The following is a 25,232-nucleotide window of genomic DNA, read 5'->3' as shown; positions in this document are numbered from 1 at the left end:
GCCCGCGCTCCCAGAGGGCAAGAAGAGCACCCGGTTTCTCAAAGGGTCCCAGACAACTTTCTGTGCTGGGTGTGGTGGAGAGAAGATAGGAGTAGGAGGAAGGGTACGGCCACCTTTGGACACCCACTCCCCCTGTGGGCGAGAACCAGTGTGTGGCCACATGGAGCCAGTTAGGACAAAACTACCGGTGGAGGCTGCCCACCTATCAGACCCTTCTAAGATGAAGTGTTTTCTGTGCAGGTGGAAAGCAAGCCAACATCCTCATTCTCTTTAATGCGGCCTTACTAACCTCCCACCACTGGTGGATTCTTGAAGAGATTATACCATGTGCCATCCTAACCTTGCGAACAGGGATGGATCTGCTACCTTGCCCACTAGTATACCAGTCAGAAAATGGAAACCAGCACCCTTCACTGCTCGGTACGTGGAAGGGCAGTGACCCTGAGCTGGCTGTTGACGGGTGTGCTCTGGGCAGCATTTAAGAAGCAAGGCACACAGGAGCATAGGGCCGGGGTGGGGGCACAGCTCAGAGCCGAGAGTGATCAGACGCTGTGATGTGGTGGCCCCCACAAAAGCCTCACGCCACACCTGGCTTCCCATCATTCTCACTGCAGTCTCCCCTGTACAGACACTACTTTTAATTATTATTATTTTTTATTAAAATACTGTTACACCCAGTGGAATGCAGCAGCAATCCTGGTACGGGGTGGCATAACAAAACAGCCGTGTTTACATCTTAAATATTTATGATAACTTAGACACACACCATGGTCTTTGGCAGAAAATGTTCACAGCACAAAAAAATACTTTAAAAGAAATACCAAATATTAATCCAAAATATATTAAGTTGTTTTTTTTCTTTTCACAATACTTTTTTTACCTTTTTTTCTTTTTTCTCTTTTTGCTTTGTAAACAATGCACATGAACCAAATGTGTTTTTTTTTTTTTTAGCTTTAAGAGGGATAAGGGGATTTAAAAAAAAAAATGCAATTGTCCAGCAAATGCAAATGTTTAAAAAGGAACCATGGGAATAAAATAACACATACAGAACTTAAAAACAGGAAAGGAAAAAACAAAGATTCAAGGAGAACTAAAAACAGTCACAACTGCTAACACCCCCCCAACGCCCCTGGGCTGAGTTGGGGGGCTCTTTAAGACCAGAAGTCAAAGCCAGCGCTGCTGGCGGGCTGCCTCGTGCGTGCCCGCCTCTAACTCCAGGCACTGGCCCTGCTGCCGGGCGCCGGGCACGGGTAGCTCCAGGAGCCAGCCTCACGGGTGCCATTTTGTGACGGTGGCTCCCTTCAAAGGACTATTTGAGTCGTGTCTTGTAGTTCATTGACGAGTTTTCACCAGCACTGCTCCCTCGCTCAATTCCTCCAGGAGGGGGAACAAAGACCTGATGAGAACACATCAACTTCTCCAGTTTCCCTGGAGAGAACTGGCGCAGGGGGTCCCCGAAGCAGACGTCTGTGGGGCGGCTCACTGCGTGTGGCTCAGGGTTCATATCCAAACCGACAGGATATCCCAGGGACATGGTCTGCAGAGCCATCGCAAGAAGCTGTTGATTGGGGGCAGTGGGGGGGGGGGGGTTTCTCACGGGCATTTAAAACAGGGCTCAAGATGGGAGGAAAAGACAGCCAATATCTCGTGGATCAACCAGTATCAAAATCCATGGGCCAAGAACCCGAGAGCAGGAGGTAACTGGGAAGCCGCTCAGATGTTACAGGCGGCAGGACGAGCGCACAGAAAGAGGGGCCAAGTCCGAAGCAGCACGCTTCAATCTTCTGTTCCACAAGAAAGGGAATTATATACAAACTGCCCAGCAGATCCCAGTCCATTTAAAGAGCCCTTACCCACTCCAAGTGAGGGGTGACGCTGTGGCTTCTGCAGGACTAACACTTTCAACGGTCCCCCAAAGAAGCAAGTCCTTGTGATCCCAAGGAGGCAGTGAGTAGCTGAGGAGCAGATGAGGTTGGCTGGGACCACACTTAGCCAGAGAGGAACACCGTGGCCAACTTGATTATGGAACTAGCCTACCTGGTGTCCGTGGGCAGCCATCCTTGGCAATCAGCCCCTTAAACGAACACATCTATTCCCTTCCTCCCTGACTGTCACCTGGGGGTGCGAAGGAGGGGGGCAGTCAGCTCTCTCCTAGGCCTTCAGTGGCTTCCCCAGCAGCAAGGCTTGGCAGCAGGGAAAGGCTGAATCCTCATTCTGCATGGGCCCAGGAGCAATGTGGGGCTAACAAGCAAGGTCTTCTGGGGCGCAGGCACTCTCACAGCATCCCTCTTCCCTCTAGCATCCTTCCTAAGCACCTGGGACCAGACAGTCAATGGGAATGAGTGCCTGGTTGAGGGAAGTGGAGGAGCAGCAGTTGGAGGGGCTGCTGGAATGGCCGAGTGGCAGAGGACAGCAGGGGATGGTTCCAAGTCCCCCTGGCATCAGCTCCTTCAGATCAGTATCTCCACCATGTCTGACAAGTCCTGGACCCGTGACGCAGTGACAGAGTCTGCAGAGACCAGAGCACAGGCACACACATCAGCGAGTGCTTCCAGAGCACTCTTTTAAACCCCGGTACATTCTGCAGGTAGGCTCTTTCTGCACCAACTTTTCCCACCTTAGCTGCCCAGGTACCCACTTCCCATAACCTGGCCAGCGAAGCACAATGCTCTGCTCCCTCTCAGCTCTCCACCCAGACTACCAACCTCCAGCGTGCAAGACACATTTGTTTATAACTTTGAACTTCTTGGAGGACTTGGAGGGAGGGTGGAGAGCCCTGAGGGAGGCAGGCTGCAGCATTCTTTTCATGCCTGTGGTTTTCTGAGATGTGAGGCACAAGCAAATATGCAAAGGCTAATGGGAATGGGAGCAAATAATTTAAATGGCATCTTCTCAACTTTCTCCTTCCTGGACTCTTTTTAAACAAAGCCTTCTGACTCGAGGGTGCCATGAGGATAACTTGCCAAGTTCCATTATCTTAGATATTTAGATTAGCAATTAATTATGTAAGGAAGAGTAGGAAAGAGGAGGTAAGTGTCTGCCATGGGGTCCTTTCTTTCTGAATTCTGGATCTGTCTGTAATCAGGCTTTTCCACTCCTCTGTTCACGTATCCGACTAGCCCTCGTGTTCACACTGAGGTGAGCTGGCTCGTCCGTCACCGTGGGGCCCTCCCTGGAGTGGGGGCTGTGAACAGAAGGGCTCTGGGAAGGGGTCTGGTACCGCCCTTCACACCTCAGTGACCCCTCAGCCTTGCTAGACACAGCAGCTGGGGAAGTGGGGACCTACCCAGTGAGGCTGTCCTCTGGCCACTGCTGCACCCCAGAAGGCTGTCGGGCTCCAGCCCCAAGCAGGCAGTGGTGCCATCCGGGAGGCCGTCAGTCTGGGTGCTCCCATCCCTGCTCCCGTGTTTGGCATGGGCAGGAAGGGGAGCTGAGGCCACTGGCTCCTCCGCAGGGGTCCTGTCTGCTGGAAAGGCAGGGGGTGAAAGTCATTGCTCAGTTCAGGAGATGTGGCCCCCACAAAGAATACCCCAAGTTAACTGCACTTCCTGGGGGCACAAGGTGGCACGGGTCGCTCTGGATGAGCAAGAATGTTCCTGTTGAGACTAAATGCTCCTATTTCCAAATGGGAATAACCATCAGGCTCGATTGGTTTCCAAGTGTGTGGAGTGGTAGAACCCTTCTTTCTTTGTAGATTAAATCTTAAAATCAGCAGGGATTCTAGAATTTCTATGGCATTTACTTAGGAGGAGGCGTGGAAGAGGGTTTGCCTTAAAGGAGCATTTGCACAGGAAGCTTTATTTTTACTTAGATGGTAAGGGGCTGGCACCGAGGGGGATGCAATTTACGGAGAGCGGGGCTAAGCACCCCTTTTCACAATGGGCTGCAGGATCACTGGAATCAGAATATAAGCCGGCTCCCCAGGGAAGAGGTCAGGAAGCCCTGGCTCCTCTGAGCCTCAGTCCTGGGAGGAAAGGCCTGAGAGCAACCTACCCTTCTACTATGCCTCCCACAAGCCCCTGCTCACCTGCAGCCAACCAGGCAGGGACATCCACTTGCCGCTCACTAGAGGAGAGTCCCTGCCAGCCCTGGGTTCCTGCTGCTGCAGCCGCGAAGATAGATGGCACGGACTTGGCGGGCCGCAGGGAGCCCTGGGCGGCCTTGCTGGGGTCTTTCCTGGAGCGCTGCTGCAGGACCTTGATCACTGCGTCCTTCTCCAGGATCTGGGCGTGGAGCACTTTTAACCTGAGGGGAGGGATCAGGTCCACCTCGTTAGACACACAGATCCAGCAGCCTCTCCCCTTCCCACCTGGCAACAGCTGGAGGGAAAGCCCTGCCTACAGCCAGGCTGGACCCAACTGCCTTTGCAACAGGGCCAGGAGGGGGCCTTCATAAATGTCATCATAGCTTCGGATTTTGATAACCAACCCTTCAACGAGCTCTTGAAAACCACCCCTTCTTATACCAGCAGGTCATCAAGGGGTAGGTTCTAGACTCGTCTGTTGATAGCAATGGCAGCCCTCATCCTGGGTTGCAACACCCCAAAGCTGCTGACCATAGATGAGCTCAGTTGATGTGCTTGTGCTTTTGAGTCAGATATGGGTAAAATGAAATCTTGAGGGGCCTCTGACATTATTTTTGGAGAGAAAAAAATACTAGCTATCTCCAAGCCAGGGACCCAGTCTTCATTCCTTCTGGGTGGTACATGGTGTGGACTCAGCATGAAAGTCTCAGTCTTTGATTTACATGGTAGAAGGGGAGTGGGTAGACGCCCTGAGCTTTGGATGGCACCCAGCACCTGCACAGCCAGGGTCTCCGGTGCAGACCAAGGACTCAGCTGCTATCTCTGGGAAAGAACATGCCTACAAAGCCTGGTGTGCCGAACACACAGGGTCAGCTCAGAATAGGAGGGACAGCTGAGCCATGTGGGGAGAGGGGCCTGTTTACCAGAGATCAAGGACATGGCAGAGACTAGACATTGCTGCCTCCCACCCCCATCTCTGGTGCCCTGGCCTGTAACGCCGAACCTGCTTTCCATCTCCTGATGCCTGTGGCCGCCGGCGAGCAGGCCCTCATTGAAGCTGCTGCTGGGTGAGGGCTGGGGGGAGTGTCGGATGAGAGTGGTGTCACGCTGGGCGGCAGCTGTGGCGGCGGCATCCATGGCAAACTGCCTCATGGCACGTTCCTCCAAATACTTCTGCTCCCACTTGGTCATGTCGGCTTCCAGCGCCAGGATCTGCTCCTCCTTCTCTCGCAGTTGCTCTGACAGCCGCAGGGCACTGAGCTCTGGGGACCCACCACTGCCACTGCCACTGCCACTGCCACTGGGGGTGCTGGCCTGTCTCTGCAAAGCAAGGAGCACTGTGGTTAAGGACAGAGGTTGGGGTGTGTCGGCCACTGGTGCTCACCCCGCAGGAGGGCTCTCAGTTATGCCTGTGCTTACCTTACTGAGCCACCCACAGCACATTCTCCTCCCACCCCACTTCCACCCAGAGACAAAGGAGGTGCCACAGGATCCATGAATCCTGTGGCCAAGGTACAGGAAAGATCAGGGCTGCCTCTGCACAGGGTGACCACATACGTTATCCTCCCAAATGGGGAAGGTGTGCTCTTAATAATGACACTGGGATAACAGGTATAAACTAGGGCAGAACTGGGTATACCAAGAGGTTTGGTCAACCTTCCTCTTGTGGGGAAGGATAAGGCTGGGAGTAGAGACAGAGCTCTACCTGGTTTGTAAATACCAGACTCATGCACACAATCCAAAGGGAGGATAAAGATTCAGGATGTGGGTGACCATCTCTCTTATCTTGGGAAGACACATGAGAGTTGGCTAGTCTTCTGGTGGTTGAGAGGAGCCTTGCAGCGAGGATGAGGAACAGATCACCCTTGCTTTCCAAGGTGGACCTACACCTGGTCTGCGCTGGGGCTCCCCAGCTCACCTGCTGTGCACGCAGGGCCTTGAGTTCCTGCTCCAAGCGAGTGCGCAGACGCAGCTCCAACTGCTCACGCTTCTCACAGGCAGCCTGCAGCTGCCCGAGTGCCTGCTGCAGCCGCTCCACCTTCTCCACGTAGGCCTGCTTCTTGCGCAGCTCCTCCTCAGCTCGCGCTGCCCGGCCCTGGGCATTGCTCAGAGCCTGCTCCAGCAGCTCAGCCCGCCGCCGCTGGTCCTCGATGGCGCCACGCAGCAGTGCTATCTCCCGCTCCAGCTTCTCCTGCTCCTGCTGCTGCTCATAGCCTGCAGGGCGGGGAGGGGCTCGGTCAGTGTGTCTCATGTAAGGGTCCGCTGCAGGGCCAGAGGAGGGACCGGCTCTGGGGCCTGCCTGATGCACTCAGAGGCACTGTCTCTAGGGAAGAACCATCACAGCACAGTGGAATGTCCTGCTGGAACGGACTGTTCTAAACCGAGTCCATCAGTGCAGCGGCCACTTGGCACGTGCGGCTGTTGAGCACTTGAAATGTAGCTAGTTTGAGGGTGAAACTAAAATTCTCATTTTACTTAATTTTAATTAATGTTCATCTTTGGGCCACATGCGGCTAAGTACCTGTCATATAGGATGGTATGGGTTCTAGAACAGAAGGCTGGAGGCCTGGGACCTGGGCAGGAAGAAGGGAGGATTCCTTTACTCTGGGGGACGACAGGGAGGACACAGGGAGCCCAGGTCAGCTCAGGCTGAGTCTGGATTTTTTAAGGCTGGGCCCAAAGCTGGCCTCATTCCTTGATGTAGAAGGAAAAAATGGGGAAGATCAATATTGTTGAAAATTGAGCCGTTCATACTGGGCTGGGGTGGAGGGGCAGACAACGGCAGCAGACTGAGAGTTTGGACCTAGAGGCCGTGACCCCTCCTGTGTGGGTTCACTCACAACTTAGAGAGTTCGCAGGAGGCCTGTACCCCAACCCAGTCTCATCATAACCCTCCTGTCTTAGCGCTCCAGGTGAAGAAACTGCCAAGGGGGACAGAGGGAGAAGAACCAAACCTCCGCATGGCCAGAGGCCCAGGGAGGGCAGGGTGTGGCCAAAGCAGCCAGAGGTAGGGGTCTGTGTGACCTGCCTAGTAGGAAAAGCAGATGGCATTGGTGATAAGGATCACACTTCCTTACTAGTGGTGGGGGGCAGGGAATTGAGGTCAACCAGAGACATTTTCCCTGAGAATTCTGCTTTCCCCATGCTATTAACAGGCAAGGAAGAACTGCTTGGCTTTCCTCAGCCCTTGGGGAGGGAGGGGTAAGAGGTCTTAGCTTTCTGCTTCCAGTAGCTTCCTGCCATCTAGCACAACCTCAAGCGCCCTGGCAGGGCCTGAGAGTCCTCAGACCTTAGCCATCCCCAGCCACCAGAATAAAAAACCAAGGGCTGGCCTGTTGGGGAGGGGCGGGGAGAGCCTGGAGTGGGGAGGAGACTAGGGGGAGGGGCCGGGGGAAAGCCTAGTGAGCTGTGGGGGGAGCAGGGGCCTTTCGCTTAGAGAAATCGAGGCCCCGCACCTGCAAGCTCCAAGTCTCCCTTTGTGTTCACTCTCTCCCAAAGCAGCAGGCGGGAGGGCCGAGCAGCGAGGGAGCGGCGGGGGGACGGCCAGAGCGGAACAGCCCAGCGGCTCAGGAATGCCAGGCATCCAGGTCACCCGCGGCTGCGAGATTACTGGCTCCAGCCAGGAGCCAAGAACAGCCTGGCGCTCGCTCCCTGGGGAGCGGAAACGCCTCCAGGCCGGCTCCCCCACGCCCCTCCTCTGCCGGCTCCCAGAAACTAGCCTGTGACTTCCTTTGTTTGGCAGATCCTGGGCCCACAAGTAGGCCCTTTCCTACAGGACAACCCCATTCTGCCTCCTTCCAGCAACCAGCCCTCTGCAGCCTCCCAAAGGCTGCCCCCTCCCCTTTCTCCCTCACCATCACCACCTCCCTCCCACAAACAAGGTCTTTGCCACCTCACCCCACCTAGCCAGTACATCCTAGCACCTCCTGCCCCACCCCCACTCACCCCTTTGAGGTGCTGTCAGCCACAGCTCACTCCTCGAGTTACCCCACCATTTCTGGTCACCCCCTACTAGCTATGCCACCCACGGTAGGATTCCTGATGGGTGCCTGATTCCTTCCTCAAGGCCACCCTCACCCAACACCATCCACTCCCAGTCCTCTTCTGGGCACACAGCCCCAGCTACCACTATGGCTCAGAGTAGGAGCTCAGTGTTTCCTCTGTCCCTGCCCCACCCCCCATGCTCCTCTCCCCGAACCTTCCAGCTGTTTCTTAACCTGTGGCCTCCTCTCCACCCCTGCCATTCCCTCAGAGCCTCTGTTTCTGAACACTGGGGGCCCCTTAGTCACTGGTCCCCAGGGCCAGGACACCTGTACCCTTGAACCTCTGTTTCCCCTGATTCTGTTCCTTCTGCAGGCTCAGCCCCTCTATCTTCGCCTCCCCGCCCCAGCACCTCCCTGGGCCTGTTCTCTCTCTGCTCAACTTCTGATGGACAAATGAGTGATGGAATGGAATAGCCAATAACAAACTCATCCAGTCTTCAAGGAGACTTCACCAGCCCCTCTAGATAAGCTTCCCTGACCCCTTTTTTAGGCTGCACCTGCTGGTTCAGCTCAGGAACCCATTTTTGCTATCTTCAGGTGCCTCCACACTCCCCAGCTTCTCAGCCGCCCACCCGTTGGGAGCTCCTACCCTTTCTGTTGCCTGAAACTCACTGGGACACTCAGACTCTTCCTCTCTTCCATCTCACTGTCTCCAGGGCACGATTCCACCTCCTCCACTGCCCCCTCCACCTGCTTCCAAAGCACACTGCACTGGCGGACAGCGCCCCAGCTCAGCAAATCGCCGCTCCCCAGCTGTCCCCAGTAAATAGACAGCCAGGTTTTATTCTTCTTTGGAAGCCGCCCCTCTCACCAAGTCCAGCACAGTGCTGGGCACACAGCAGGCGTTCCGTAAACCTGTGCTCTAAGCGCTGGTTTGACAAGGGAAAGACCCAACGCTCCCTGTCCAAAGGGGCTGCCGTGTTCCCACCAGCACACACCTGGCCAGGCTTCTGGGTGGGACCCCTACTCACTCTGAGCAAGCAGCTTGGCCACCATGTCCTGACTGCTGGCCTGGGCCTCCTGCGTCTTGCTCGCCAAGCGGCGGTTTGCAGATTCCAATCTCTCTGTTTTAAAATAAAGGAAAGATGTTTGAGTGTCAAATGAAGCTGCCTGCCCAGGTGAACCCTGGGGTCCTATCCATGGGACTGCATCTTCCAAGCTAGGGATGGGCTCACAGGGGAGCCCCTGGGGCCACATAGATGAGAGCTCCCCACGGGGCTCCAAGGTCCAGAAGTCAAGAGACGAGCATCACCCTGTCAGGGTGGCCCCCAAGGGGTCTCAACGTGGCCCCCTTTGAGTCTACTCACGTTCGTTTTTACAGAGGACAGAGATTTTGAATTTCCCCTAAAACGGAGGAATCGACCCCTCTGTAGACACTCCTGCCCCTCCACCTGGGTGGCCTGCCCTCACCTCTAAGATCCCGGTTGAAGTCCTGCAGCCTCCTCATTTCGCTGTCCATCTTGTTCCGCATGGTCTTCTCCAGGGCCTCCCGCTTGGAAGAGGCCTTCGTCAGGCTCTCGTGGGCCTCAGAGAGCCGCTGGATTTCACTTTCCAACTGCAAGAGGCAGACAGCAGAGGTGAAGGAAGGGGAGAGTTCCTAGGGGGTGTGTGCCATCAAAGCCCCCTCCTCAGGTCCATGCTGATCTGCTGTCCCTCACAAGTGAGAGAGGAGAGGACATAAACGAGAGCAAAACACTCCAGGCAGTGATAGTGGGAGCGTCAGAAGCTTGCAGCATGGGGCGGAGGTCCAGGGGACCAGACTGCTGAGACTAGCAAGCAAGGGTCTTGTTAACTGTCCCAAGGTCCAGATGCTTAGCGAAGCCGGGGCTAGGTACTCTGGAAGCACATGCCTCTAAGGGGAAAGCATTTTACTTCTGTCTGGCTTCTGCTGAGAAATCTGAGCCCAGTGGGCCAGGAGCGGGCACAAAAAGATTGCATCCATGTTCTGAGGTTTGACCTATTTTGGACACTACAGGACATCCATGGGAGGCTTGAGGCCACCTGCTAAAGAATGGGGCACTGGACCCCAGCCTGAGCCACCTCTGCTGGGAGTATTTGCTCCTCTGGCCATCGCCATCCACTGCAGAGCCAGCCTGGCCCAGCTGCCCCTCCCACTTGGCCGCTGGCAGGTTCCGCACGTGCTCCTAGCTGGCCTGTGATTCCAATAAGTCGCTGGTTTTTTCCAAGAGGAGGGGTTGTCTCTTAGGCCAGGCTGGGCCCAGAACAGGCTTGCTGTTGTGCAGGGGACACAAAGAGCTCTCTGTGGGAGGTGTCCGCAGGAGGGGAAGAGTGTGAGTGTGAGGGAGATGGTGAATGAGCTCTTTCTAACCACCACTGGCCAGCAACTGCTCATGCTCCAGACCTGCTCTGTGGCCTCCCGGCTGCTCCCCAGCTGTCTGGAGTCAGCCAGAGAGGGTGCATGAGGGATTAGGGGGTGGGAGGCAGAGGGATCGGAGAAAAGCCCAGCCAGACAAGCTCTCAGACTTGTTGCCTCCCCTTCTACTCCCTACTCCCCATTCAGCCTTCAAGTCCTTTCCTCCCCCGTCCCTCTAAGGCCACAGCAGGGCCTACCTTCTCGATTCGGACAGCTTTCTCTGCTGAGCTCTCCAGCTCCCTCTGTAGCCTCTCATTGTCCCTGTGTAGCCTGGCATTCTCCCTCAGCACAGTCTCCATCTGGGCCAGCTGGGCACTGCCTGAGGTGGCTGAGGAGGCCTGGGTGCTTCCTGGCCCCTCCACACTGGGTGGACTGAGGGAGCCTAGTGGGCCATGACCAAGAGCAGCTGGGTGTGAGGGTGGAAGGTGCTCCTGGGGTTGTTGCAGGTACTGGTACTGCTGCTGCTGGAGGAATACGGGAGGCATCTGGGCCTGCAGGATCCTGGGGACAGAAGAGATGGTGCTCAGAGACTGCACAGAGCCCTACGGCTCCCACCCCGGAGCAGCCTGAGTTGGCCTGGCCCTCCAGGGCATACTAGAAAGACAAGTCAACTGAGCCTCCCCACAGTGGGAAAGGCCTTTTCCACACGGTGTCTGCCTAAGACCCTCAAGGGCCAGGAGAGCAGAGTTAGAGGGAATTAAGACCAGAATGCTGGTTTCACACCCAGCCTCACTGTGGCCAAGGCTTTGGGGATCCCCCTGAGCAGCCCCGGACTTCCTAAACAACCAGTGCTTAAAGAAGGCATCTTAAAAAATGCGCACTCCATCCTTCTCATCAAAAGCAGGTTCGTTCTGGGTCTGGAGGCCACAAGGATCGTGACTGCGCACACGGCCTCCCAGGCCCCTGGGCCACGTGGTGGCTGAGGCCCTGCAGCTACCTCTGCGTCTATCAGAAGCCTCTAGTTTCAGGCGTTACATTAGCACCTGCCGGTGCGGCACTCTCACGTCCTCCCCTCCTATTTCGGGTCCCTGGCAGGACCATTTTTAGAAGGCTGTGGCTAAGGTTGGAGTGGCGAGACAGACGTCAGGATGAGAGTCTGAGCTCCAGAGCCCGACAAAATAGACCTTTAACTCCCCAAGGGGCCGGCATGGCTTTGCTAAGTCACGAGGGCAAGCCTCTCTAGCCTTGCGTGGTCCCTAGTCAGGGGCCTGCGGCAGCCACTGCCACCGTGGTGGCCCATCCTCCACCTCTCCTAGGGGTGACCACAGCTTACTCTGCGTTTACAGAGTAAATGTGACCCGACACTGCATCTTAGGTGTGGGGGTGCCCCTGGACCACCACAATAGTCTGAGTGCAACGTTCTGCTGGCCTCCAGCACTGGTACAACACAGGCCTCAGGGTCCTGTGTCGAGGTAGGGAGCAAAGAGCAAGAGGCATGGGGTGAAGGGTGGGGGTGACACAGACCCTTTCTGGTGTCTGTGACTCCCCATGTGAAAGAACAGACTGCCTTAGTTCTACCAGAAAAGGTCCGATTCCTAGAAATCCCATGAAAACTGAATTCCACTTCTGTGTCCATCACTGTGGTGCTCACGCCCACCGCCCTCCATCCTTACCCCCCCTGCAGCCTTGCTCCCTGTTCTTCTGAGGACCCTCAGTGAAAAGAGCCTGCCCCCCAGGTCCCAATAAACAGTCCTCGTCTGAGCAGCCCAAAGGCGAGGCTGGGCACATGTAGTTCTCTTCCTGCCCAGGTAGGGCTTCCTGTGAGAGCTGAGCAGAGGGTCCCTGCTGGGATGTCCAGGCTCTCCCTGCTCTGCTAAATGTGGCCTTCTCGGGGTTGCTTCATGCACTTGCTCCCCCTGCACTGGGCCTGGCAGACACAACTGGCATTCTTTGGGGATGACTTAGCTCCCAGAAAGAATAGAGTCTCCTTTCCCTTCACACTTGCTCTCCCTTTCCCTCCCCTCCCTCTCTTTTTTTGTTCTCCTGCAAACAGTCTACTTCCTTTCCACGATATTATCTTTTCCTGACAGGGTTCAAACAGGCTGGTCTCAAAGAAGAAACCACGACTCAGCTTCCGAAACGCTCCCCAACCCAGCCCTGAGGAGGGAGATAAGGTAGAGTGCCAGGGACCGAGGGGTTGGAGAGAACCTACAAAGCTCTGGCCCCTTTGATACCAATACCCTTGCGTCACTCATTTCTCGAGAGCAAGGAAAGGCCAAATGGTGGGAAAGTGGGTGACTAAATGAAGACTCAGCAGGCATGAAGAGAAGCAGACTTTGACACTGAGCCACCAAAGGAAGGGTGTCTGCAAATCCTCAGGCCCCTCTGGTGGGGTTTCCTGGACCTCCCTGGGGGATGATGCAAGGTGTGTGAGATGAAGAGTGAGTCAGCTTAATTTCTAGGAGCCCTTATTTCTGCACACTCTCTGTCTGAGCTCCCTGTCTCCAATCTAGCCCCTTAGAATCCATTCTCTGCAGGCAGCCAGAGGGGCCTTTTAAACAGGTAAGCCAAATCACGTTCCGCAAAGGCTTCCCTTCACTTAGGCTTAGACTCCGAGCCCCCCTAGCAGCCTCTTCCGAGCCTCCTCAGAAAGGGGCTTGTCCGGACCCAGAACCCCTCTACCCCTACAGGCTCCAGACACATGAAACCCATGGATAAACAGTAGAGGCAGGGCAGCTTCTGCCCTCGTATAGAGTTGGGAGAGTTCTTCAAGGAGGCTACTTGGTCCTTCCTGCCTCCAGTTAGGAGTGCCTCCCAATACTCACAGAAGGCACTGTCCACTTATTAAAAACCCCCCAGTTTGGCAATGATCCCCAACTGTCTTTAGAAAGTTCTTTCTGAAACCTAACCTTTAACCCCCTGCTGTAATTCACGCACTCGGGAACTCTAATTACTTGACTGCTATAGCTAATCAGTCAGTGGTGTCCATTTCTGCATTAAAACAAGGAATGTCTTCTAAGCTCTCATGTGACCTTGGCTGAGTCCCTCCCTCCTCTGGGCATGAGCCCCTCACTCTTGGGGAGGAGGGGATTTCACCAGCCTTCCTCTGGGGCTTGCCAGCCCTGACACGAGGGGTCCTCTGGAAGCTCTCCACCCTGGGAGAACTACGCTGAAAGGAAGTCAAGAGCTTGCAAGACTAAGGTGGGCAGTTACCTGACTTCAGCATGCTGGAGGTGCGGGCTGCCGCGGGCACGGTACCGTGGGTCGGTGACAGCAGTGGTGGTCTCGTGAGCTAGCACAACGTGTGGATACTGAGGTGGAGGTCCCCGAGGCTCCGGGCCCTCAGCCGGGGGGCCCCTGGGTGGGGGGCCCTGCTGGTTTCGGGCCAGCTGTGGGAAGCTGTGGGAGGAGCTCATGTGGCTGGGGGCCCGGGCGCCGTTCCTCTCCAGGGACAGCTGCAGGAGCCGTTCACTCAGGGAGCGCACGTGCCCATGCCTCAGCTCTCGAAGGGCCTCGTCTTGCCTCCGATGGCCTCCAGGGGCCCCTCGGGGATCCTGCTCACCCACAAGTGGCCGGGGCCCTGCCTGTTGGGCCGCATAGTATTGCAAGTGGGCTTTCGCCTCCTCATAGGTGGGCAGCTCCTCGCCCTTGCTGGGCTGTGGGCACAGCCGGTAGAGGGTGTTCTCTGCCAGGTGGGTGTCACCACCCTGGTGCTCCTGGCCCTGGGGTTCCTGCCTTGTGGCCTGCTGCAGCGCCTGGCCGTCCTCGGGCACCAAGATCTCCAGGGAAGCTTGGGGGCTGCCAGCGCCCCCAGCTCCAGCCCCACCCCGCAGGGCCTGCTGCTGGATGGCCAGCAGCGTTCGTGTCTCAGTCAGGTTGCCATAGCGCAGCTGCTCTTGGATGAGGCGGTGCAGGACTGTCCCCGAGGAGTCTTCCAGAGTCCTCATGCTTCCCTGGCTTGCACACACCTGCCTGGACAATAGCCAGAGGCACGTGGCCCCAGGGAACCTGGGAAGAAAGAAAGAAGAGAAATGAGTGGGAGCATATGGAGGGGGGGACTTTTCATCAGAGTCAGGTCCAACATATAACGGTAAAGAGCAAGACTTAGAGTGACACACAAGCCTGAGTTCAAATGACAGTGCTGTCCCTACTGATCAAGGTAAATTATCTGACCTCTGAGCCTCAGTTTCTCCATCAGAAAAATGGAGAGAATAATGCTTGCTGCATGAGGTTGTAAATTAAAGGACACAGTGGCTGCTGAGCTCCTGTGTACTATAAACCTTTGAAAAGGATTGCCAATATAATTATATTCACAGAGACTTACTATGCCTTAGAGAGAAACAGTACTGAGAAAGTAATCAGCCAGGAGCCACAGCCTCCTGCAGTGAGCAACCCATCAAAGAACCTGATGAGAGACTCCAAGACAGGCCTAGTTCAAATCCAACCACTGAGCTGTCCAGTCCAGGGGTGGACAGGGCTCCAGTTTATTGGTAGGGGATAAAGAAAGAGTCTAGTCCAGTAGAAGCCCCAGGCAGACAGCCTCTAGCACTCTCTAGAATGAGGCAGGCCTGAGATTCAGCCCTGGCACAGCTAACTCACCATTCTTTACCCTGGGGAACCCTCCCTTGTCATGGAATGACCTTGGTAGCCACTCTGCAAGGTAAATGGGAAGAAGGAGAAAATGCATCTAGAATGGCGATAAGGGATGAAAGTAGAGAGGTTACAACAGGACAGTGGTTTGTGAGACCAGGCAGAAAGGTGCCACCCCCAAGGTTTGTGAGTCGGTCACATAGCTTGTATAGTGACAGCATCTGCATGGGAGCTCCAGGAAAAAGAAAGGATGGACAATGTCTTAGAGTTTACAGTTATGCCTTCCCACCCCCCATTACTTGGAAAAGCCCCCTATGGTCCTCTGGCCACATAGCAGATGTGCGCTCAGCATCTTGACCTCAGTAACACCCACTTGAGCCCAAAGGAGTAAGAAATCTAGGGGGAGGCTCTTGCTTGCAGGGACCTGGAGCTGGAGGCTGGGGGCTATGAGTGCAAGTAGATTATTTCCTGAAGGTGTTCCCTTCTGAGCTTGGGCTCCCAGTGGCTCACACCTGGAAGGCTGTCTTTCTCACCAAGCTTCTTTTCCACAGCCTCCTCCAACACACACCTCCAAATTGGGATTCTGGGAAAGCCAAACAAAGCCCACACCTCCACGTGTCCCCTGTGTATGGGGGAAGGGGAATGAGAGGAATGTGGCCCCTCCTCTGCCATAAAACTAGACCCAGCGCGGCTGCAGTCTGGGCTGGGAAGGTTGACAGAGCAGTCATTTTCAATCCACTCCCACAGCTGAGGAGCAGGAGGTAAGTCTGGAGGGCATCTCTGTGCCCATCCTTCCTAGCACCCAATCGTGCCATGCCCTCCCCCTGCACACAGGAGGAATGGAGAAGCAAGACTCCAGAGCTACCAGAAGCAACTCAAATAGGAATCAGTTCGCCCTAGAGCAACGATTTGCATAATGGTGTACCGCAAGAATTTTTGAAACATGCAGTACCTGACTGATTTAATCAGGGGCACTGACATGTTTCCCCTTAGATTATGTGAACGAATCAAAATTATACTGATTTTTTTGGTCAGATCAGTAAAAATTGTATTTTCGTGTGTGTCGCAGAATTTTAGCAAATTAGTTCATGTGTGCCAGATGAAAAAGGTTGAAAATCGCTGCCCTAGAGTTTTACGTGCCAGGCATTTCCCAAATTCATCAGTGTTCGCCTGACTCCGAGGAGGAAGACCGGGACTACAGAGCTTTCCGGAAAGATTCCAGTCCTCCTTCCTCTAACACTGTGTCCTGGGCGCAGGGAACACCTCTTTCGGGGCCTCTCACCCCGAGTTTGTCCTTACCAAGTCCTTCAGATGCACATCTTTTCAGCAGAGCCTTTACTAAAATCTTCGCCTCCCCCCGCCCCCCCCCCCCCAGAACCCCGCCGCGCTTCCCCCGCCTCAGTGCACCTCGGCTGCGCTAGCCCACTCGGTTCTGTGAAGCCCACCCCCCGCCCCACCTCCTTCTAAGCAAGCACTCATCTCTGGCCCTTGCCTGGGCTCACGCACACCTAAGAAACCGGAGTGATGGTCTCTCCAACCGCACCGATTCTCGGCCGAACACAAGCACTCGCGGGCTGTCGGTGCGCCTAGAGTGAGCGGGCGACGGTAGCCGGTGGCCCTGAGAGGTCTTTTAAGTGTCGCGGGTCCGCCTCCTTCCCTCCCTAGCCAGCCCTCTTTGTTTTCCGAATGCTCCAGCGCTGACGTCACCGGGCTGGAAGGCAAGCCGCATTCTTTTCAGTGAGAGCCAATTCGTGGCTCCAAAGATTTTTCCAAGGAACACAAAGAGGAATTCTTGGGCTAGTTGGGGGCAAAGACACCTGTAACCCCTACCTTATCAGATCGGCCCCCAGGGCCCTGAGACTTAAATTAGAAACAGCACCTCCCGCCCTGTTTCGCGCTCCTCTCCCTGACCGGAGACCAAAACACGAACCCCACTCTCCCCAGAGGCTGCCCCTTTCCCCAGCCCTAGGGAACCTTCGAGCCTTCGAGAACTACTCCATCCTGGGATCCTGGGCGCACGGCGCGGCGCCCACGGAGCAGAGTGGCCCTTGCCCACCTTTGTCGCTGCCTGGAAAGGGCGCCCTGCGCCCTGAGGACGCTTGGTCCGCCGGGCTCCTGCTCTCGGAAAAGGCCAGGCCCTGCCGGAGCTCGGGATTCGGCTGGGTCGGGCCTGGGCTGGCCCGGTGCGCTGCCTGAAGCGCCGATCGGCCCTCCTTACTGCCGAGGCCTGCGGGTGCCCGTCGCGGTCAGACCTGATGCCCCAGCCGGGCTCTGCTCGGCTCAGCTCCGCAGCGGAGGTGTGCCCTGGGCGGCGGCGCGGACGCTCTGGCAGCTAAGGCTCCAGCGCGCAGCCCCAGGGTCAGCCCGCGCCGGAGGCGGCTGCTATGCCAGGAATGTGAGAGTTTCAGGTTCCCCCTCGGGATCAAAGCGAACCACAAATAACCTCGCAGCGCGCCGCCCTCCTCCGCCCTCCGCCTCCTCCCGCTCCCTCCTCCCGGCCCCCGCCGTCCTCCGGGGAGGCGGCGCTGCAGACCAGGCTGGCCCCAGCTCCGTTCCCCGGCTGTCCTGGGCCCTCCAGGACCGGCTGTACCCCTCTCCGTCCCGCTCCCCGCCTGGCCCCTCCCTCCCCGCCCCGCTTTACCTTCGGAGCTGCTGGGGACGAATCCAACTTGGCCCAATACCGTCCCCAACACCTTCCCCGCCTTTCTCTCACCCCTTCATCCCAAGGGTGGACGACACCGAGGGATGTACTTCACGTGTCCCTGAGAGTTCTGGATATCGCTGCGGGAAAAGCCTGGGAAAGTTTGTGTGTTTGGTGTGTGTGTGTGCGTGCGTGTGTGTTTACTGGGGGGAGGGAGGACTGCAAAGTTGTCCATATCTGTCGAAATTGGAACGTGCTTCCGGCGAAGTGATGACTCTGCTTCCAGCACGGAGCCTCTTCCTAACCCCCACTGTTTTCTCCGCCAGCGGCGAGCTTAGAGTTACGCTTTTATTGTTTACAAACACCTTCGCCAGCTCTTTTAGGACCTGTCTCCACAGGAAGTGTGAATCTGGATTGGAAAATGTTCTGGTTAATTTGATCCACCTAACCAACTGAATCACCGGTCACCAGGTTCTCTGTCCAATTCTAACTGAGGAAGGTAATCATAGGCAGCCCTTTACGCGGAGCGCACTCGCTTTTCTCCTAGTCATCTCATTCAGCCCTCCCAGTCACCCTTCCAGGGAGTTCTGTTACCATGTCTGCGATATAAATGAGGACACCAAGCCTCAGAGAGGTTAATTAGCTTGCCCGGGGTCACACAGGGAGTAAGTGATGAGTCCAGGTAACCACTGGGCTGCGCAGTGTCTCATTCTCAAAACCCTTCCGTGGCCACCAGAATCCAGGCTCCCTAGAGGGGACAGGGCAGGCTCTAGGAGCCGGCCTCTCTCCCTTTACCCTCTCTCTGGGCCAGTCCCTTCTTCATTTCCCCCTACAAGCTTGCCAGCCAGCATGCCTTCTCCCCCTACCATGTCCTCTTTCATTGCTCCTACTGTTTCTTCTCTGGATGGAATTCTCTCTTCTGCCTTTAGGACCCTTCCTCCTTCTCCTGCTTTCCCACTAGACTGGTCCATTTGTGCTGATGGAAACCCCTTCTTCAGAAAGCCTGCTCTGACACACCCTCTAACCAGCCTTCCCCTCCCCCCATAGCTCTGTGAGCCATTCCTGAGCCCTGACCACACTGGACCTCCCAACACATTCTGGAGAGTGGGGCCGTGTTGGGGGTGAGGATGGGCTGAGGGAAGCGGGGGAGGACCATGTCAGGCTGCTGTCCAGGAGAGTCAGGACTGATTTCCATGTGAAGTTCGCACTTCCCTGACCTGCTGGAGGGGAACCAGGGACAAGAAAATGTTTTAAGTTCAAAGAACTGTTTACTATCCAGGGACATTGTTAATTTTTAATAAAGCCCTCCCCCCAAAATTGTGTATATGTGTGTGATTTACTTGAAAGCCAAATATTGCATTTGGCTTATCACCGCACACAATGATCAGCTCTGAGACAATTGAGAAAATAAGTCACTTGTGCCAAACTAAGGGGTATTTGGCTATCCAAGGACCACCTTGCAAAGAGAAACTATGGCCAATATGCCACCGTCTCAACCAGAACCACTAGGGAGAAATTTGAGAGATGAGAAGGAGGAGAGAAGAGGTCCCCAGATGGTCTCCCCTGTGGACAGCATTCTTCCTGGCAACACTTAGTGAAGGTGTCAGAGTGGATGGGGCATGTGCACTCTGGGGGTGCAAAATCAGGGGAAAGGTCACATGACACAGTTTCTGTCTTTGGGCCATTTGGGGGACACCTGCAAAAACACTTGGCAAACATTCTTGAGGTGGTTGCAGAACGGAGCAGGCCCAAGGGACCTAGAGTCATGGAGGTACATCTTGGAGCGTGAAAGTAAGCCTCAGACATAAATCAGCCCTCTGACTGCTCACCTCCATGCCCTAGAGCAACAGAAGGGGAAGAGGGACCCCAAAACCTGAATGGGAAATTTACATATACTTTTCTCTGGGCTGGGCCTTCTGGGCAGGGCCAGAGGCCTTGGTGGAGCTGGGAGCCACACCTGGCTCTGCAGGGTGGGTGTGTGAGGGGTCAGCACAGCTCAGATGTGCCAGAGGCAGGTGTGCACTGGTGGGCACCGGGCCGGCCAGCCTGCTAGCACATACATCACCTCTGCTTCCAGCAGGGGAAGAGGCTTGCCTAGTAAGCCAGTGCTTTTTTCCTCCTGGCTTTGTCCCTCTCCGCCCATCTTGTCCCCTTCTCTCTTATCCGCCTCCCCCTGCAGGTAATGACTCTTCCTGGATGATAGTGTGGCTGGCTGGGTCTGGAATCCTGCCCAGGAAAGGTGCAGAGGTGACCCAGTTCTCAGAGTAAGCCAGACTTGATGCTTTTGCTTTGGAGAGTGCAGCTCTCCAGGGTGTGGCTGCATCATAGGTGTGTATTGGGCTTAGCAAGGGATCCAGGCACCCACACCCTTATCCCTCCTTTGCCTGGGCCCGGGCTGTGTCTGTCTGTATGCAACAGGAGTGTGAAGGTGAGTTCTTAGCTGGACCCTTTCAGCCCCCTCCCATAGAGCTAGGAAAGGAATGGTCTCCTATTTCCCAAGTGGTTAACTGGTGGAGAAAGGGCTCCAGGGCCCAGATGGCAATATCAGAGGAGGATTCTCTCTTCCAGCCCCTCCTGGATACTTTCTTTGACACGTTATGGAGACTGGGAAACCCATCAAAATCTAGAACAGGTAGCAAATTTGCAGCAAGAGCCTGGAAGTTCTAGGGCTTCAGTTTCAAGAGCCAAGCTGGGGGCCTTCTCTTTCTCCTTCTGCAAGTCCCTGGGGTCCATTATTCACACTCTTTTATGCTCACCCTATCCCAAGGTTTTCCCCCAAAGCCTCTACTTCCACTACCACCATCTTCCCTTTCCCTCCAAGCATCAGGCCCAGAATCTCCTTCAGGCAGGGGTTGCCTCACAGGGTCTGTATCTTTGGGGCATTAATTCCTCCCGAGTTGGAGCGTTTTTGAAAGCAGGTCCCACAATGGTTGAGGTAAGAAAATGCTGTCCTAAAATATCAGGAAGTCCTGACTTTCCAAACTGTGCATATCCCCTGAGTCCCTGGCCTTCTTCTGTGCCCTTGGTCTCAGATGTTCTTACCGGCCCAGGGGTAGGAGGGTTCCTGCCCTTGGGGAGGGAGCTCTAATCATTATCCTCATGCCCTCCCTTGCTCTGGGGTCCATAACTGCCCAGGACCTCCAGGGTCCCTAACCCTGCGTGTCTGATGGGTATTGGTGTAAAAATTGTTAAACTACAGGAGTTGATTCTTCTCCGGGCAGCCATCAGGCTGGGGATGGGGAACTAAGAATTGGCACATTCGAGGCAGTGAGGAAGGGAAGACCATTCTGCAATATCAATGTGACCCCAGACACTTGCATTTCCTGTGCAGCTCCCTTGTACTGAGAACTGCTTTGGTGGATGTGCCGCTGCTGCTGGGAAAGGCCCTCTGCTCTTGGGCAGAAGCTGCAGGGAATGTGAAGAAGCCCAGGATTTGCAGGGTTCCTTGCAGAAAAGAACCCAGGGCGGGTTTTTGTGCCAGCTGGGGCAGGGCCAGCGTGATAAAAGACTGCCCCCTAGTGAGCTTCATCCCCACTGCCGGGTTAGCTCCCAGGGCTCCCAAGGTGGATCTTCTGTCCCAGAGAGGCATGGTGGAGGCATGTTTGTGACAGGGTTTTGTCCAGGGGACAGGTGTCTCCCAGGCTCACAGAATGGACTAATGGCTCCAGTTGTGTTTCTGATTGTCCTCCCATTTCGGTCTCTCCTGAACTTTCACGTGGCCTTTAAAGAGATACATATGATCTTTAACACAAACTTATATCATTGACATTGGGAAAATACCTTGTGTTTACTCACCTATTCACTCTTCCATGCAGCTCTTCCGTCAAGTATTTTCTGTATTCATTCAAAAACTATGCCCTGCGCAGGCACTCTGGGCCAGACCCTATGAACCCAGGGGGTTTCTGTCTTTGTGGAGTTCACAGGTCACTGGGTTCAGGGGAGGAAGAGGCTAGTATACTGTAGAGCACAGAGCTCCATCTTGGAGAAGGAGGATATGGGCACAGTCAGGGAGTAATGGCAGGCTTCCTGGAGGTGGTGCTTCTCAAGCTGAGTGCTAAGTCCAAGATGGACTGCGAGGTGTCTTCCAAGGCTAGCATCTGGAGAACCTGCCCTGAAAGCACAGACGTCCTGGTTCACCAGAACTGAAGCAGGAAGTGCTGAGCCATTCATGGGTGGCTACTGGTCTCCAGGAGTGACCGTGGGAGGGAGAGATTACAAAGGGACACTTTGTGGTGTACACAGGCTAAAACATTACATTGTGTACTTTACACAAGTGTACGTTTTTTAATAAGTCAATTATACTCCAATGAAAAGATTTAAACAGTCAAACCGTAATACAGTGTAAAAAGTAGTGCCTTGTTCCTCTCTGCTCCCCAAGTTCCAGGCCCAAGAGACACCCACTTGCATGTTCTATTCTGGACACCTAAATTTCTAAAAAATAGTCTTCTATTTCATGGTGTGTCTGCTTTAGGTATTATCAACCTACTTCCTACCATGAAAAACTAGGACAGAGCTCTCTTAAACAGCAGACACAAACAGTCACTCACACACATGCACACTTTTCTCCTTCTGGCCCCTTGATATGGCTACATGACATTTTTTGCATAAATTACTATTCAATGTTCATATGATTGTGACTAGATAAATATTGTTAATAGCTGAATCACATACTGTGCTATGATTACACTTCCTTTCTTACACAATTTTTATTTTTGTTGGAGTTAAATATCTGCCTCCTTTTTTCATTTTCCTGGTGTGGTATATATTTAGCATTCACTTGTGCCCAAATAGACAGGTAGAACCCTAAAGTTCAACTCCATGAATGGAGACCCATTCATAGTTTAGCAGGTGGATGTTAGTCTTGATGGCACCCCACCTGGGGAGTTGGGACAGGTCACCCTCTGCTCCCACCAAACAGCTTTCATCCTGAGATCTCCCCTCACCTCCACGCAGGGCCCTTCCCCCACTTCTCTTCCACTTGTTTTCCTGTCTCCAGGCTCCTTGTCTTTGCCTTCCAGTAGCTTCCTAAGAATGGATCTGTAGGAGGCAAATTTTAAAAAAAAATTTTTTTGCATCTTAAAATCTCTCATTTGTACTGTCATACACTATTTATTGATAGTTGGTTGGGTGTAAAATTCTAGATTAGAAGTAATTTTGCCTCTGTATTTTGAAAGAGTTGCTTCATTGCCTTCTTGCTTTCAGTGTTGCCATTGAGAAAAATGATGTGATTCTCACTGCTGATCCTTGGATATGAGTTGTTTTCTCTCTCTCCGGAAGTTTCTAGGGTTTTCTCTGCATGTCTGATACCCTGAAATTTCTGAGTGATGTACCTTGATGTGTTTTTTTTCCTTTGTTCTGGGCCCTTGGTGGACCCTTCCATCTAGCACCTCATATCCCTGAATGATGGAAAAGTTTCTCGTATGATTTGGTGGTTACTTTTCTCCAATTGAACTGTTCCCTTTTTGGGGCTCCAATTATTCGGATGTTAGAACTCCCAAAATGATTCTTTAATTTTAAGTCATTATTTCCTGTTATCTTCATTTTGGGGGGAAATTTTCACCCCTTTATATTTCAACCCTTTTATATTTTTATCATTTTTAACTTTCAAAACCTGTTTTTTTTAATCCAGCATTTTCTTTCATAACACCATCTTCTCATTTCATGAATTAATTATCTTCTCTTATCCCTCTGGGAGTAGTAATTACAATGAAAATTGTTTTGTTATTCCAATCTCCACATTATCTGGGTTTCCTTGGAGTTCTTTTTTGCTATTTGTTTGTTTTGCTCTCTGATTTTCATAGTTAAGGCTTCTCTCAAATGACTTAGCTGTCTAGTCCTATCTAAGAAGGAGGCGTTTCACAGCTGGTGGAAGCTCTGTGTGGGTGCAGAGTTTATTTCTGGGTGGGTCTCACAGAAAAAGGATGGGATAGGGTTCTGGCTTTGATGTTGGGGACCCCCACAATGGCAGAACATATGGGTCATTTCCCTTGGGCGAGTCAGTTTCCCAGTAAAGGATCCTCTGAATTTCCTGCCTGGAGCCTGGAAGCCTGGCTTTCCGTGCACCCAGGAGAGAACGAGGAAGAGAAACTGAAGGGCATTGGGGCAGTGGGCTGTGCCAGGCCCCACCACTGCCATCCCCACCTTGGGTCTCTCCAGGTGGTTACTGTCCAGCTTGGCCCTGTGGGAGGGGGGAGGGGAGTGGTAAGGAATAAGCAGGGGTGAAGGGGGCTATCTCAGAGTACGCTCCTCTTTAGAAGGTTCACAGCCAACTTGCCTGGTTTTAGCCTCACCCTCTCCCCCATCTTGGAGGTGCCCAGGGCCTGGGCTTGCTAAGAGTCTGAGGCTCTGCCAACACTGTTTCTTCTCTTCCCCAGGTACTCAGCACTGGGAGAAAGCTGCAACCTCATCCGTCTGCTCTCCATTTGCCAGAGTTTTGTTGACATCAGTCTGATGCTCTCTCCTCTCCTGCCTTCTTTCGCTGAAGGGTCAGGCTTTTTCCTTTTATCTAAAGCAGGTTTAGGGTGGAGCCAGGGTAAAGGTGCTCTTCTCTCCTCCCCTTTTAGCCAGACTCAGCCTCCTCTTGGTTTTTCTCACTGGGGTGGCTCATTCCAGACCTTGTCAAGACTGGTGTGGGCACTTGGGGCAGGAAGCTGGCAAGCTCAGGGTTGTTTAGCTGGTTCTGCAACTTCAGGGCTTGCTTTCCCTCCTGTGGGCTGGTTCCCATACATCTGCCAAGGATAATTCCGGTGGGGTGCCTCTGATGATGGTGCTGCGGTCCTCTGGTACTCCAGGACTCCAGGGCTTCAGTAAAGACCTTGGAAAGGGGGACTTGAAGCTTGAGGTTTTAGAGGCCCAGGGGCTGAGTCCATATTCTAGGAGGCACAAGACACCTTCAGACACCATTTTGTCATCACGAAACCTGGGTATCCAGGGGAAGGCTGGCCTTTGCTTCCAGTCTTGTTTCTTTCCTCTTGGTGCATTCAGAGGAGAGCGGAGGGGAGAACACGGTCTCTCCCAGGCCCATCTTTTGCCCCCTCTTGAGAGCAGAGCACCTGACCTTTCAGCCCCATTGGAAAGGTTCTATTGTTTGACTGGACAGGGTCCGCAGAGTCACTTGGGAGACATAACGTCCAGCTTGTTTTCTGCAAAGGCTCAGGCTGTGCTGTGTGGCAGGCTCCCCAAAACCCGTGCTCCAGTGTGCGAGGGAGACTGTATAAACAGGATTCCTGCCTTAGAGATTCACAATGGCATCCACCTCTGTGAAGAATCTGAAAATTCTGGCAGGAAGGAAACCATCAGTTTTGTTTAAGGTGCCCCCACGTAGGGGAGGATGGAAAGAAGTTAGATCCATCTTCAAAAGTGCCAGGCAATGGACTAACTGGAGTGAGAGCCCGTCATCCTGGTGAAGTAAGGTGGCTCCAGAGGGGAGACAGCGAGGATGCAGCCCATACGCGCTCCAGCCCTCGTCTAAACTCTGCCAGAGGCCCGGAGCCTCTTGACTGTCTGCCTTCATTTTCAGAGCCTTTTTAGCAGATCCGTCCCAACCCCAGCCCAAACCCAAAGTGACGAAGAGTGACTCTGGAGAGAGAGGCACAGGGACAGTGTTTCCTCTGAGGACGA

At 54.1% G+C, this 25,232-nt stretch overlaps 1 protein-coding gene across 4 annotated transcripts; it reads right to left on the bottom strand.

The window, feature by feature from the left end:
- Positions 1 to 978: 978 nt before the first annotated feature.
- AMOTL2 (angiomotin like 2) lies at positions 979 to 17,752 on the bottom strand. Of its 4 annotated transcripts, none has more exons than XM_045199961.3 (10): positions 17,613 to 17,752; positions 13,595 to 14,389; positions 10,639 to 10,942; positions 9,478 to 9,622; positions 9,039 to 9,131; positions 5,943 to 6,238; positions 5,028 to 5,344; positions 4,028 to 4,245; positions 3,287 to 3,466; positions 979 to 2,509 (listed from the first exon to the last, which is right to left on the bottom strand). In XM_045199961.3, the coding sequence occupies exons 2-10, from the start codon at positions 14,326 to 14,328 to the stop codon at positions 2,451 to 2,453; spliced, it is 2,346 nt and encodes a 781-aa protein (XP_045055896.2). In that variant the 5' UTR covers positions 14,329 to 14,389; positions 17,613 to 17,752; the 3' UTR covers positions 979 to 2,450. The 4 variants fall into 4 exon arrangements, with proteins under 4 accessions (XP_045055896.2, XP_045055894.2, XP_045055897.2 ...); XM_045199959.3 differs by lacking the exon at positions 17,613 to 17,752 and adding an exon at positions 17,028 to 17,376; XM_045199962.3 differs by lacking the exon at positions 17,613 to 17,752 and adding an exon at positions 17,028 to 17,376 and having other exon boundaries at positions 3,287 to 3,463.
- Between the last annotated feature and the right edge of the window lie 7,480 nt (positions 17,753 to 25,232).

Source organism: Desmodus rotundus, chromosome 8 (assembly GCF_022682495.2).
Source record: "Desmodus rotundus isolate HL8 chromosome 8, HLdesRot8A.1, whole genome shotgun sequence".
Classification (NCBI taxonomy): domain Eukaryota; kingdom Metazoa; phylum Chordata; class Mammalia; order Chiroptera; family Phyllostomidae; genus Desmodus; species Desmodus rotundus.
This window is presented reverse-complemented; position numbering and strand designations above follow the sequence as displayed.

Bases quoted from the DNA above. Each gene is read 5' to 3' on its own strand.
- AMOTL2 (XM_045199961.3), bottom strand. From the start codon at position 14,328: ATGAGGACTCTGGAAGACTCCTCGGGGACAGTCCTGCACCGCCTCATC. The intron at 9,132-9,477 runs GTGAGGGCAGGC...ATTTTAAAACAG, and splicing joins CTTCAACCGGGATCTTAGAG to AGAGATTGGAATCTGCAAAC. The intron at 3,467-4,027 runs GTGAGCAGGGGC...CTGCCTTTCCAG, and splicing joins CCCTGCCTGGTTGGCTGCAG to CAGACAGGACCCCTGCGGAG.